We start from the raw sequence: 14,331 nt of genomic DNA, 5'->3' as shown, positions 1-14,331 counted from the left end.
AAGAATAAAAATAAAAATAAAAATAAAAATAACATAAAACAAAATTAACTAACACAATATCTCCTCAACCCTTATAATTAAGCCACTAATTCAAATTTAAACTAACTCCAACTACCCACTAACTAGAATCCCAACATGACCCCACTACTACTACATGGCCAACCCACGAGGGAAACAAAATAAGTAAACTCCCACAAGTCTCAAACCCATGACCTCACCCTCCTAATCAAGGCTCACAACCATTGAGACATACAGTTATTTTATTTATTAAATTCAACAAATCAAATACTTGAATTCTTGGGCGTTATAGAGTTGTTTTCATAATGGTATGTCATTATGAAGAGCTCAATTACGATATTATAGTCGAATGACTTCGTGACTAAATGAGTTTATAATTATAAGGTAAAAAACTAAAATTTAATTATAAATCATTTCATCCCTAATCACATATGTCTAATTAGTCCCTCCTCTAGCTCCCTGAAATAAAAAATGAATTGTTTGTTGAATCAAATAAATAGAAATGGATAAAAATGGTAAAGTTAAAGAAATGAGAAATATTCGGAAATAAATGTGATTTCCTCTAAATGGAAATGACTTGAAAATTAATTTATGGATTTTCAAATTATTAATTAATTAATTGAAGTTCGAAAATGAAATGAAATTAATTGGTTATTGTGAATCAGTTGAATGTAAAGTTGCAATGATTTTAACGGAATTAGAATTGAGTTGAGAAAATTATTTAATTGGGAAATTTATTTATTTACTTAAATTAATTTATGATGTTTATTTTGAGAAATAGAAAAACATATATTGGGTTGGATTGAATTATAAAGTATTGAGTTAAAATTTTGAGGCTTAAATTGAAAGTTATGTTAGTCTCGGTTTTAGAGACTAAATTGAATAAAATGCAAAAGTCGCATAAATTAGCAATTGAATGTAAAAATGATTGTGTATTTATTATTTGGTGTATTTATGTTAATCCGTAGATAAGGTCGACCCGAATTCCTAAAAAAGGAAAGGAAAGATAAAGTCATCTGCAAATAACTCGGAGTTTACAGTTTGTATTTCTATAACACAAACCTTTTCAATTGTTGCATTTACGAACTGCGTTACATGTTAATAACATATAAGCTGAAAATGATATAACGAGCTAAATTAAATTCGATTTGAATTAGTTTTTGTGATAAAGACTAAATTGAATAAATTTAAAAATATGATATATTGTTATAATAGTTTTTGTGATATATTATTTTATATATTTCAGAAGAAAAAAAAGCAACTAGTAGGTCAATAAATTTTTTTTCAAGCCCACTAATTAGGGCTTTGAAAACCTTCCACACTCTTCTCATTTCCAAACGGCTGAGCACTGAAGAAGAAAAAGTAGCACAGATCGGTAACGTAACAGTGAAACTCGGGGGAAATGGCGTTGGCGTTCGACGAGTACGGTAGGCCATTCATTATACTTAAAGAACAAGAGCAGAAAACGAGGCTGAGCGGGCTCGAAGCTCAAAAAGCCAACATTTCCGCAGGCAGAGCGGTCTCTCGGATCCTCCGAACCTCTCTAGGACCCAAAGGCATGGATAAGATGTTCCAAAGCCCTGACGGCGATGTCACCATCAGTTAAACTCCTTTCCACCTTTTTCTCCCTTTTTCTAATGTCTTACTTTATCATGAAGTTTCTAGTCACTTGATTAAGGTTTTTAAAAGATGATCTTTTTCTGGTTTTGGATCTGTTTGAAATGAACTTTGAAATCAGAAGTTAGATAGTTTTAGCTTTTTTGAAGAGAAATGTAGGTTTTAATGCCACTTTTAGGACTTGCTTTATAGAACTTCACCAGTTTTTGAGCGGTAAAATTTTGTTTAGGTAAAGTTACCATGGATACACTTATCTGAACTAGGATTTCAAGCTTAATGTTTCTGGACATACCTTCTTGAATTTTATGTTCTGAAGTAAATGTTAAACTTAAGGATGTTGGATTTGTTAGTGAAATCATACATAGATAATGTTCAAAGTTTCCTGATGTCTTCTTTTTGTTTTTGTTTGACATTGTCAGCAAACGATGGGGCAACAATATTGGAGCAGATGGATGTTGACAATCAAATTGCTAAGTTGATGGTTGAGCTGTCTCGGAGTCAGGATTATGAAATTGGGGACGGAACAACTGGTGTTGTTGTCATGGCTGGAGCACTACTAGAGCAGGCAGAGCGGCTATTGGAACGTGGGATTCATCCCATCCGTATTGCAGAGGGTTATGAAATGGCTTCTAGAATAGCTGTTGAGCATTTGGAGCGTATAGCTCAGAAGTTTGATTTTGGACCAACAAATATAGAGCCTTTGGTTCAAACATGCATGACCACTCTATCCTCAAAAATGTAAGTTTTGTAGCTTCTATTGATGTACTTTACATATTTTTTTTTGGCCTTAGCAATGATCAGATCACAATAATACATGACTAGAAATGTAATTGCTGTGACTATAACAGGATTATACTAGCTTCTTATGTTGTGCTAGCTAAAATTTTTGCTTGCATTTTTCTCTTCTTAAAGAGAGAATTATGACCAGTTTCTTCAAGATGTTTTTTTTAATTTTTTGTTTGAAGGTTAATTCATATGTATATGTCATCTATCCTACTTGTTTGGTGCAGTGATATCCTATCCCCATCATGTGGATTTGCCACATTAGATTAGATGATCATGTTGCTATCAGTATGATTTTATCTAAAATTAGTTGTCTTTATATATTTCTTCTCATATGGTCTGGAATTGAATAAGGACTTTGCTTAAGATGCTGCTTTGATCAGTAAGAGGTGCCATAAGCTTCACTGTTGGACACTGTGATTGTGGCTGTAAAACATATGAAAGGTGATAGTATCAATGTGGTGAGAACACTGCATCTAAATGTTAGTTAAATTTCATCACCTTAACTTGCAAATATACTGGTTAATCTTGACCATCTTTTGGCTACATCATCCTCATATGATATGTTCCTGAATTGTCTTCAAATCAAATCTCAATGCTGACTTTTTGTGATGTTTGTAAAACAAAAATAGTCAGGGTTGTTTTAGCTATGACTAGGGTCTTTATGGTGGAGCATTGAACTATCTAGATATGGTGGCACATGGATCAATTTAAATAGTTCTTGCTGTCAGCTAGCAATTCCCAAACTTGTTTGTATTGAGAAGTGAGATTCCTAATATTGGGAATCAAGAAAAAATTCGGAGTGATTTTTTTTGTGAATCCAGTGCTAGACCGATGTATTATATATATATCTTTTTATTGCAAATGTGTAACCATTTTTTGTTGTTTTATAGTGTGAACCGATGCAAGCGTGCTTTGGCTGAAATTTCTGTTAAAGCAGTTCTTTCTGTTGCTGATCTAGAGAGGAAAGATGTCAATTTAGATCTGATTAAGGTTGAGGGAAAAGTTGGAGGAAAATTAGAAGACACTGAGCTAATATATGGAATTACTGTTGATAAAGACATGAGTCATCCTCAGATGCCAAAGCAAATTGAAGATGCAAAAATTGCCATATTAACTTGTCCATTTGAGCCACCTAAGCCAAAGACTAAACATAAAGTAGACATTGATACGGTGGAAAAGTTTCAGACTCTACGTCAGCAAGAACAAATGTATTTTGATGACATGGTTCAGAAATGCAAGGTATGGCTGCGGATTGGAGTTCTGAGGAATGTCCTTTCAAGTTGATCTTTTGCTTTCCTTTTTGCTTTAGATTATCCTCTATGGGGAGGGGGTGGATTACTTATAGTGGTCACCTTAGTAATTTTGGGATAGAGATAGACATCTTGTTCTCATTGTAATGTTGTTTCAGGATGTTGGTGCCACATTGGTTATATGTCAATGGCGATTTGATGATGAGGCAAATCATTTATTAATGCACCAGAACTTGCCTGCTGTCAGATGGGTAGGTGGTGTGGAATTGGAATTGATAGCAATAGCTACAGGTATGTTTCTGTTTAGTTTATCCTTCATTTGACGTCATGCTAACAAAATTCTTGATAGATAAATATTTAGAATACGCAACCTTAATCAGCAATGAGCAGTCTAATTATATTTTCTCTGTAGGTGGAAGGATTGTGCCTAGGTTCCAGGAGTTGACCCCAGAAAAGTTGGGAAGGGTATGCTATTCTCCATTTTTTCCTTGTCTATATCACTTTGCTTAGAAGTGTGTGCTAGATTAATTCCTCTCTTAGGATGTTTTTTTTCATGCATTAGGTAGAGGACAACTGGTGAGAGCTCACGTGAGATGATTAGACTGTTAACAACTTTTAGTTTAAGCAAGCACCAGAGCATGGCTCATTTGGACTAACAATTCATGCATGTTTGAAGTTTCAATATTTTATGATCTCAGGCTGATCCCCCCAGCATATCATCACATCTGTATCTTATAAAATCGCTTATTTGTTATTTCATTGTATTTTCTCAGGCTGGTTTGGTCAGAGAGAAGTCTTTTGGCACTACAAAAGATAAAATGTTATACATTGAGCACTGTGCGGATTCAAGGGCTGTAACCATATTTATTCGTGGAGGTAGATTCTTTCCCTTTGTTCTATTTGGTTGCAATTGATTTGTGGTTTATTACATTATGTTCAATTGATAATATTGTCAATTTTTATTTGATCATTAAAATGAAGCTGTTGACAACATGAGGGTTTCAAGACCTTGTGATTTGATTTTGTATCTTGAATTGGCTTAAGCCAACACACTTGGTCTACTCGGTGAATTACTTGTGTTTCTTATTCCTAAATTCTTATTGTAATAAAATATGCTTCCTAGTCTCAGTGGTAGAGGCCCTTTGCCATCTTTATTGGAGACAGTTTTGGAGCAAGGCTGTTTTTACCTGCTAACCTTAAAACTGGATAATCAAATAGGAAAATGACTTGGTTGAAGAGTAATTTAAGGCTACACCCACATGACACTTGGACAATTCTGAGACATTTCTTGATTCCATTTAGTAGAATGCCATGTTGAGATGCTTGGACGTCTTTTTCCTGTTCAATGCTGAATTGATTGGGCATTTATGTAAGTTTATTGTAGAGAGATAGAAGTAACAAAGGGATCAATATAGCAAAGAGTTATGCACTAAGCTAAATTGTAATTGATTCGGCATATGTATATGTTTATATATCCCATAGATTGTTTTCATTTGTGTTTGATGATGCATTAGGAAACAAGATGATGATAGAGGAGACAAAGCGCAGTATCCATGATGCACTTTGTGTGGCCAGGAATCTAATTCGCAACAATTTTATCGTCTATGGTGGTGGTGCAGCTGAGATTTCTTGCTCAATTGCTGTTGAGGCAGCAGCAGATAAATATCCAGGAGTTGAGCAGGTAAAATGTGGCACATGAATCATCTTAATAGTTTACTTTCCTTTCGTTTTTCACTGTAGTAATTATATTTTATATCATTTTTCTTTTATCTGCAGTATGCAATCGGAGCATTCGCAGATGCTTTAGATGCTGTCCCCGTGGCTCTGGCCGAAAATAGTGGGCTCCAACCCATTGAGACGCTATCAGCAGTGAAATCGCAACAAATTAAGGTAACTACTTAGTAGTTCAATGATGGCTTTGATCTTGTATAATCTTCACCTCCATGAAGTATCTTCATTAATTTTGAATTTACATTTGATGTCTAGGAGAATAATCCTCACTTTGGAATCGACTGCAATGATGTTGGGACTAATGATATGTGCGAGCAAAATGTCTTCGAAACGCTGATTGGCAAGCAGCAGCAGATCTTGCTTGCAACACAAGTTGTTAAGATGATTTTGAAGATTGATGATGTCATTTCCCCATCTGACTACTGAGCTTCACGGTCAGCTGGAGGTTAGCCTAATTTGATGGTTTTGTATTTTCTTGGAACCATGTATTCACTTTAGACTTTGGAGAGAGCATGTTTTGCTTCTAATTTTTGAACTGCCAGTTCCTTGGTTAGAATTATCACACTCTTATTGTTAAAGGTGGTTGCTTGTTCCCTTTTTGAGTCACTGGAATTACCTACGGATCATTGGTACTAGTTCTTCCCCTGTATGTAAAAATGCTGGACAAGAAAAAACTGCAATTTAATGTGCAATTTTAATTTTGGTTGTTTCTCTCTAACATATCCGTCTTCGTAGTAGTTATAACATGTATAAGCTTTTCAAAGTTCTATAAATTTTTCCAATGTACCATTCTCCAAAACGTGTCAAATATGGATATTTTAGAGAAAAAGAAGACTTTATAACATAAAACATTAACTATTAACAATAAGTGCCTAAACCACCATTTTCTTAGGAAAATGACTATTAATTCATGCCCAAATGCATTGGCCGTAGGTCCTAGACGTGGGTGTTTTAAAGACAATGCAGAGTCTGTAGATCATAATTTCATGTGATTGCCAGATATGAGTGTGATTAGGTTTGTCTCTCTATATTTTTTGATGTATTTAGAAGTTTTACGACATGAGTTTGGTTAGATTTCCCCATGTATTTAAAAGTTTAGGTCATATTCTTATACTCTATTGAACACGAGTGTTGGATATGAATTCCTAGTCTTTTGCAATCTACTAAAACAGTTTAAGATATGTGAATTTAAGAATGCAACTTAACACAAATAAGTAATCAACGAACCTAAACAGATATTTGAACTATTAACAACTTGAAGGCCATTGTGATAAACCATTTTCTTAGGAAATCAAACTTGTAACACTGCTTATCGGCCCTTGCTAACCTAACTGAAAGCTTCAAATCCTTCTGTTTGTATCTATTTACAACACATTGAAAATCTAGACATCCAATGCAATTTTGTGATATGATAAGTTAAAGGGATGATATGATCTAAGAGATTGGAGGGGAATTCATTCGAGATCAATATCAACTCGCTCAGGGTTTACCCTTTCTGTCTGATTGTTCATTAGCTCTACGCCTAGCTGACCTTTATCTCCTGCCCCAAATGCATAAAGCTTCCCTGATTCAGTGAGTGCAAATGTATGGGCATTCCAGTGTATTGAGTTTGTTAGGCTAATTTGGCTAATTTGTACCACCTTTTCTTTCACTTGCTTCAATGACTTCACCAGTTCTGGGCTCAACACATTAGCATGTCTGTTTCCCTGCCACATTAGCATTAAACCAAAATGATCATGGTTACTAGATGCACTTTAAGAATAAAAAATCTTTCTGACTAATTTTCCAGACCAGACACAGCTATGCTGAAATTTTCCAAATTTTTTCATGTATATTTGGAGGATCATATCTCCTCATCTGTGTCCAAAATATATGCAGAACACGTGTACTTTAGAGAACATTAAGAGTCCATGTAACATAGGGCATAATTTTCTTTTCAAATATTATTACAAAACAGTGAAACACTAAGTTAGAATGGAATGGAAGTTCAAACCTGTCCTTCAGCTGCAGTGTTATGTCCTAAGCTGGCAGATTCCCCACAACCAAAAGAATATACATCACCATCTTCAGATAGCACAAAGGTTGTGTAGTCCCCTGTAGCAGCATGAACTGCTTTGACCTTGATTAATGCTTCTACCACCTTTGGAACTGATTCACACTCTTCGTTTCCGTGTCCTAAGCACCCGTAACGTCCCCAACCCCATGTGCAATCGCTTCCATCCCGAGCCACAACAGCTGCATGCCAAGCACCAGTAGCAACCACCATTGGCTGAAGGTTCAAAAGCCGAAACTGTTCAATTAGTCGAGGGTGCTTTTCATCCATTCTTGAGCCATGTCCAAGCTTTCCTCCCAAGCCACACCCAACAGAGTACACTGACCTAATAGTTCAAAAAATAAGGGCACACTGATTAGTAATTGCTCATATAACATTCAAATGATTGAATAATGGCATGTGCTATTCTATATTGCTCTGAATTCAACTTTTCATTTTTCTTGAAGTATATGTGTCTGACCCTCATGTTCAACACGCACTTCTCTTCGAGGCATCGTCGATGAACCTCGATTCTCATCGTCATATTCGCTTGCTCTCTCTTACATGAAGCAAGAGTGAGAAACTGGAACGGTGTTGTAATCATGCTTCGCTGATTGTGGCCAACTCCACAGCTGGCATAGAGGCAAATGCCTTTTCCGGACGGGCTGATTCAGAACATGTTGAAGGCTCCATTGACTCGAAACGAAATAGATGGTTTGGAGGTATAAATTTATGATACATTGATTACTTTGCACTAAACAAAAATGTCATTACTATTTTTCTTAATTGAATTTTTTGTTTAAGGTGTTGATGGCGGCGGTGACTCCTTCAGCTGGTGATGATGATGATGAGAAATCAATGGCCGGAGCTCTTATAGATTTGCAAGGACAATGACCTGGACGTCGGTGGTTCATTGGTTATGAATCTAAAATTTTGTGATTTTTAAAGGGACTAAAAGAATAAATTTTCATTTTGTAATTTTTACAATAGAATATGTATGTGGTAGTTTTGGTCAACAATCTATTAATGAAATAACGTTTTGAATTATTATTTTAAACCATTTTTATAATTGACTAAATTAATAAAAAGAAATTTAGAATGACCAAAATAGAAACGATCATATTTTAAGGTTACTGCTTTACTTTACCCTAATATATAATGCATAGCATAATGATAAGAAATATCATTTTGTAACTAATTAATAATATAGAGGTAAATTTAGTAATAAATTGTTTATTAAATAATATTAAGGATAAAATGGTAAATGATATATAAAATCAAAATAAATAATTGGTATTAGAAGATAATTATAGTGTTCATAATTATAAAGTAAAACTTTATATAACTTTTTAAGTAAAGAATTATATATTTTTAATAATATCATCATCAAAGAATTAACATACAATTAAGTTATCAAATATATTTTTAAAATCACTAATTCAAAATAATTAATAAAATGAAATATTATAACGTGTTTCTTTTAAATAATTCACATGTAAACTCATTAAAAAATTAAAATTGACAGAAATTTATTCTCTAATATTACCTTGTTATATTTACTCACATTTTGAACTTAATATAATGAAAAAAATTAATTAGATTTTATTATAATATATTAAACTAATTTAGGTATTATAATTTAATAATATCAAATGTAATGTATAAGCTGCATGATTATTATAAAACATTACCACCATACAATCTTATATTATTAAGTCATGGACATTCAATCTTATTTTAGGTATTATAATTTAATAAAATATTTGATTTATGGTAAAGAGATTAAATCATAGTTTTAATTATAATAATATAAACTTGTTTGTTTAATAAAAATATTTATATGTTTGATTTTAAAATTAATTATTCGTAATCGAATTTCAAGTTTTAACTTAAATTAAGATTTTACAATAAATAGTATATAAAAAATTCAAGTGTACTCGCTGCATTAAAGTACTTGAATTATGGAACAATTAGACAATTCTTATCGACTATCATATTTGATAGGAATAAATAAAATAAATGAATTACCCATAGCTTAGCGGAAGTTGACATGTAAAAGTAGTCTCAAGCAAGTATAAATCAATGGGGATGTAGGACATCTCATCGCTCCAAAAAAGAAAAATAAATAAAATTTCTATTTCTTTTGGAAAAGATTTATTATTTTTCGGCTCTAAAAAATCCCATTCACAATCCATTTCTTGAAGTTCAAATATGTCTCTCAAAGATTCAATGAGTTGTGGAGTTGCAACTAGTTTAGTTCCTTGAACTCCGAATTCTGCTTCACCAAATGAATCCTTTCCAAAGGCATACACTCGCCCAGCATCACTAACTAGCATTGTTCGGCCAGCTCCAGCTGCTGCTTGGATAATCCGAATGCCTTGCAGAGATCTACAACATAATGGAGTTCCATTAACTCTTTGCATTTACGCTCACATTTCCAAGCATACACAGTGATTAAGATATTGGCAACCTTATCTGCTGAGGCCGCCATTCTTCTTCCATAGTACCATGTCCTAACTGTCCTGAGGTATTAGATCCGAAAGAGTAAACTACTCCAGTTGATGTCACAGCAATGCTATGAGCAGGTCCTGCAATTGCCTGTGATTTCTCCCTCCTGCAACATGCTTCCCCAGCCAGCAAAAACCTGAGGGCTAATTTCCACGATCCCCCACATTTTCGCTTCAAATTTTGACATTCTTCATCAGTCATTAGCTTAAATATAGCTCTTTTCTGGCATATGTCAAGAGCAGCAAGCTCTGATATTGACAATTCATAATCGGGGGTGAAGTTTGCTGGTCTCCTAAAGAAGGAACATGTTGCCTGGCAACACCATATTTACAAAATTAAATCAGCCAGCATTATCAATTGTCACATTTAAAAAAGCTTCACTTTCAACTTGCCTCTAGTTTAGCAAGATCACGAGGGTCCAAATTGCATGCAGTAAGGACATGAAGAACAATGGAAGGATTTGCAGCTAAGGGGAATTCTCCAGGAGATGAGTCCCCGAAGCAATGACGAACTTGTCGTGGAAATGTTGGTATGGAAGCAGCAGCTATAGCAGTACCCGATTGATCAGGTATGTTATGGTATTGTATAGTCGGAGTTCCGCTTGTTGTGGCATCCATGGGCACTGCCCAGGTCTTGCACTGCCCCCCAAACTTGACAATGAGATAATCTAAATTGCTGAAAGAAATTATGAAAAATGGGGTTAACAATCAACCTAAAAATAACCCTAAAATGATCCAAATTATTTCCTAAACACCAACACTTTCAAGTTGTTTGTTCAATTTACAAATGCCAAGAACATCTACCTTAAATAATGGATTGATTCAGCTAACTTCAAGTCTCAAACCTACAAATAGGACAATCAAAACAGATTCTCATTAAAAAAAAAAACCTCCTTAAATCACAAGAGAAATAAAAAGAACAATTTACACCACAAACCATATGATCATAAAACTCATGTAGCCACTCTTAAAAGAAGGCATTCAAATGATTCAGGTTCGGGTCCAAATCCGAACATTTGCAATCTGTTCCCTTACTCAAACTACGGCCTATGTTTCCGTAGTCCGATCATCCAATGGTTGATCTAAGCCAACTAAAACCAACAAGGTTGGATGATCCAATATGTATAAAGTTTGAATACAGAGTTTAAGACGGTTCATTCAAGTCGCATTCATATGGGATGGAGTTCGAATCTCGCATTCGACCCCTCCTTGTTTACAAACTATATGCTTGATGTGTCCGATCATCTTCATTGATCAAAGCTAATAAAAAGAAACCAGGTTAGAAGGTCCAAAATGGCTGAGCACAAAGGCATTCAGAACAACAAGGACAGTGGCAGAAAACCCCTAGAGATGATCCAAAAACAGCAGTTCTAAATCATGGAATTTGAGGATGAATCAATGAAAGAAGAGAACAACGCTAGTCCTCCATGAAAAGAATATTCCAAACTTAAATGAAAACCCAGAACACAAGCAAAGAATTCCCCAGAAATGACTAAAAAGTTTGGTCGGATTGTCAAAAATAAAGCAAAATCAACATCCACCGTTCCAAAAACACAAACAAACAGGGGATTTAATAAAAAATCTCGTCTTTTTTCTCAACAAGTAATCCACTCACTGAAAAACCCAGATTATCAGAAACATAACATAATCAAAATTAAGCTTAAATAGGAAAAAAAAAAACAAAAAAGAATCCTAAGAACAGAAAAGAATTACATATTTAGATAATATGATCATTAGTTCACCATTATAGATCAAGGCGGAAAATAACATAGAGATTGAAGATTACATGTTAGAAAGATCCGTGATTCCCCAATACCCATCTGCATCTGTCGATAATTGAAGATAATAAAAACACCAAAACCAGTAAAACTCAGATCAAATTGTAAAACAAAAACAAAGAAGTGAGTATATGTATATATCATAAAAGTCTATATATGCTCTGTTTTATACTTCAAGAAATGGATTGTGAATGGGATTTTTTAGAGCCGAAAAATAATAAATCTTTTCCAAAAGAAATAGAAATTTTATTTATTTTTCTTTTTTGGAGCGATAAGATGTCCTACATCCCCATTGATTTATACTTGCTTGAGACTACTTTTACATGTCAACTTCCGCTAAGCTATGGGTAATTCATTTATTTTATTTATTCCTATCAAATATGATAGTCGATAAGAATTGTCTAATTGTTCCATAATTCAAGTACTTTAATGCAGCGAGTACACTTGAATTTTTTATATACTATTTATTGTAAAATCTTAATTTAAGTTAAAACTTGAAATTCGATTACGAATAATTAATTTTAAAATCAAACATATAAATATTTTTATTAAACAAACAAGTTTATATTATTATAATTAAAACTATGATTTAATCTCTTTACCATAAATCAAATATTTTATTAAATTATAATACCTAAAATAAGATTGAATGTCCATGACTTAATAATATAAGATTGTATGGTGGTAATGTTTTATAATAATCATGCAGCTTATACATTACATTTGATATTATTAAATTATAATACCTAAATTAGTTTAATATATTATAATAAAATCTAATTAATTTTTTTTCATTATATTAAGTTCAAAATGTGAGTAAATATAACAAGGTAATATTAGAGAATAAATTTCTGTCAATTTTAATTTTTTAATGAGTTTACATGTGAATTATTTAAAAGAAACACGTTATAATATTTCATTTTATTAATTATTTTGAATTAGTGATTTTAAAAATATATTTGATAACTTAATTGTATGTTAATTCTTTGATGATGATATTATTAAAAATATATAATTCTTTACTTAAAAAGTTATATAAAGTTTTACTTTATAATTATGAACACTATAATTATCTTCTAATACCAATTATTTATTTTGATTTTATATATCATTTACCATTTTATCCTTAATATTATTTAATAAACAATTTATTACTAAATTTACCTCTATATTATTAATTAGTTACAAAATGATATTTCTTATCATTATGCTATGCATTATATATTAGGGTAAAGTAAAACAGTAACCTTAAAATATGATCGTTTCTATTTTGGTCATTCTAAATTTCTTTTTATTAATTTAGTCAATTATAAAAATGGTTTAAAATAATAATTCAAAACGTTATTTCATTAATAGATTGTTGACCAAAACTACCACATACATATTCTATTGTAAAAATTACAAAATGAAAATTTATTCTTTTAGTCCCTTTAAAAATCACAAAATTTTAGATTCATAACCAATGAACCACCGACGTCCAGGTCATTGTCCTTGCAAATCTATAAGAGCTCCGGCCATTGATTTCTCATCATCATCATCACCAGCTGAAGGAGTCACCGCCGCCATCAACACCTTAAACAAAAAATTCAATTAAGAAAAATAGTAATGACATTTTTGTTTAGTGCAAAGTAATCAATGTATCATAAATTTATACCTCCAAACCATCTATTTCGTTTCGAGTCAATGGAGCCTTCAACATGTTCTGAATCAGCCCGTCCGGAAAAGGCATTTGCCTCTATGCCAGCTGTGGAGTTGGCCACAATCAGCGAAGCATGATTACAACACCGTTCCAGTTTCTCACTCTTGCTTCATGTAAGAGAGAGCAAGCGAATATGACGATGAGAATCGAGGTTCATCGACGATGCCTCGACGAGAAGTGCGTGTGATTTCACGAAATTCCTGCAATGCAGAGCCAGATAGAGTTGGGGAGAGCTAGGGGACTACATGGCAGTGGTAGAAGCCATCACCAAAAAAGAAATGGAGAATGAAGAAGGGAGGTAAAAGGGTCGAATAGAGTTATCTAGTTGATAAAAAAAGAAGTGAGGATGGATGCTTCATTTTCAGTGTGTCGCTCTTTTATTGTTTTTATTGAGTTGCAAAATTCGATGTTTGAGCTCCTCCTTCGGTGACGGCAACTCCTCTGGCCAATGACGATGAGAAATCGACGACTGGAGCTCTTTGTAGAATTGTAGGGACGATGGCCTGGACGTCGGTGGTTGGTTGGTTATGAATTTGGATCAAAAGATTAATTTAATTTTTAAAGGTATTAAAAGAACACTTTTCATTTTGTAATTTTTTTAATAGAATATCATGGATATTTGGTGAAAAAAATAATGTTAATGTAAGTCCAGTTTAGCAATAGATAACGATTGAGTGACTATTTTGAACAATTTTTTAACGGTACGGATTAAATTGATAAAAAAAAATAGAATGACCAAAATAAAAAAGACCATATTTTAGTGTGACTAGTAAGGTAGTTTACCATATATATTGTTTATTTGTAATTATTTATCTTTAAAATTATTAATATGTTTTCAATCACTTACTAAATATTTTAAAATATTAATTATAATTTTATTTAATTAAAATTTCAACAACTAAAAAGTCATAAT

General features: G+C 33.0%; 2 protein-coding genes and 1 long non-coding RNA gene across 4 annotated transcripts; 1 reads left to right on the top strand and 2 right to left on the bottom strand.

The window, feature by feature from the left end:
• Positions 1-1,257: 1,257 nt before the first annotated feature.
• LOC107903904 (T-complex protein 1 subunit epsilon) lies at positions 1,258-8,491 on the top strand. Of its 2 annotated transcripts, XR_001686014.2 has the most exons (11): positions 1,283-1,619; positions 2,055-2,373; positions 3,312-3,660; positions 3,830-3,962; positions 4,084-4,136; positions 4,445-4,547; positions 5,186-5,352; positions 5,448-5,561; positions 5,658-5,847; positions 7,902-8,156; positions 8,239-8,491. XR_001686014.2 is itself a non-coding variant. In XM_016830106.2 (9 exons), exons 1-9 carry the CDS (start codon positions 1,421-1,423, stop codon positions 5,826-5,828), a joined length of 1,608 nt encoding a protein of 535 aa, XP_016685595.2. In that variant the 5' UTR covers positions 1,258-1,420; the 3' UTR covers positions 5,829-6,100. The 2 variants fall into 2 exon arrangements, 1 of the variants encoding a protein (XP_016685595.2); XM_016830106.2 differs by lacking the exons at positions 7,902-8,156; positions 8,239-8,491 and having other exon boundaries at positions 1,258-1,619; positions 5,658-6,100.
• On the bottom strand, positions 6,855-12,145 carry LOC107902358 (ultraviolet-B receptor UVR8). The gene is made up of 8 exons (XM_016828557.2): positions 11,728-12,145; positions 10,746-10,786; positions 10,335-10,617; positions 9,905-10,254; positions 9,463-9,822; positions 7,935-8,099; positions 7,396-7,780; positions 6,855-7,108 (listed from the first exon to the last, which is right to left on the bottom strand). Exons 3-8 carry the CDS (start codon positions 10,557-10,559, stop codon positions 6,857-6,859), a joined length of 1,737 nt encoding a protein of 578 aa, XP_016684046.1. The 5' UTR covers positions 10,560-10,617; positions 10,746-10,786; positions 11,728-12,145; the 3' UTR covers positions 6,855-6,856.
• Positions 12,146-13,038: 893 nt separating this feature from the next.
• On the bottom strand, positions 13,039-13,876 carry LOC107902961 (uncharacterized). Its single transcript, XR_001685649.2, has 2 exons — positions 13,374-13,876; positions 13,039-13,291 (listed from the first exon to the last, which is right to left on the bottom strand). It is a non-coding gene; the product is annotated as an uncharacterized lncRNA (long non-coding RNA).
• Positions 13,877-14,331: the final 455 nt, after the last annotated feature.

This window comes from Gossypium hirsutum, chromosome D05, assembly GCF_007990345.1.
Source record: "Gossypium hirsutum isolate 1008001.06 chromosome D05, Gossypium_hirsutum_v2.1, whole genome shotgun sequence".
Classification (NCBI taxonomy): Eukaryota; Viridiplantae; Streptophyta; class Magnoliopsida; order Malvales; family Malvaceae; genus Gossypium; species Gossypium hirsutum.
This window is presented reverse-complemented; position numbering and strand designations above follow the sequence as displayed.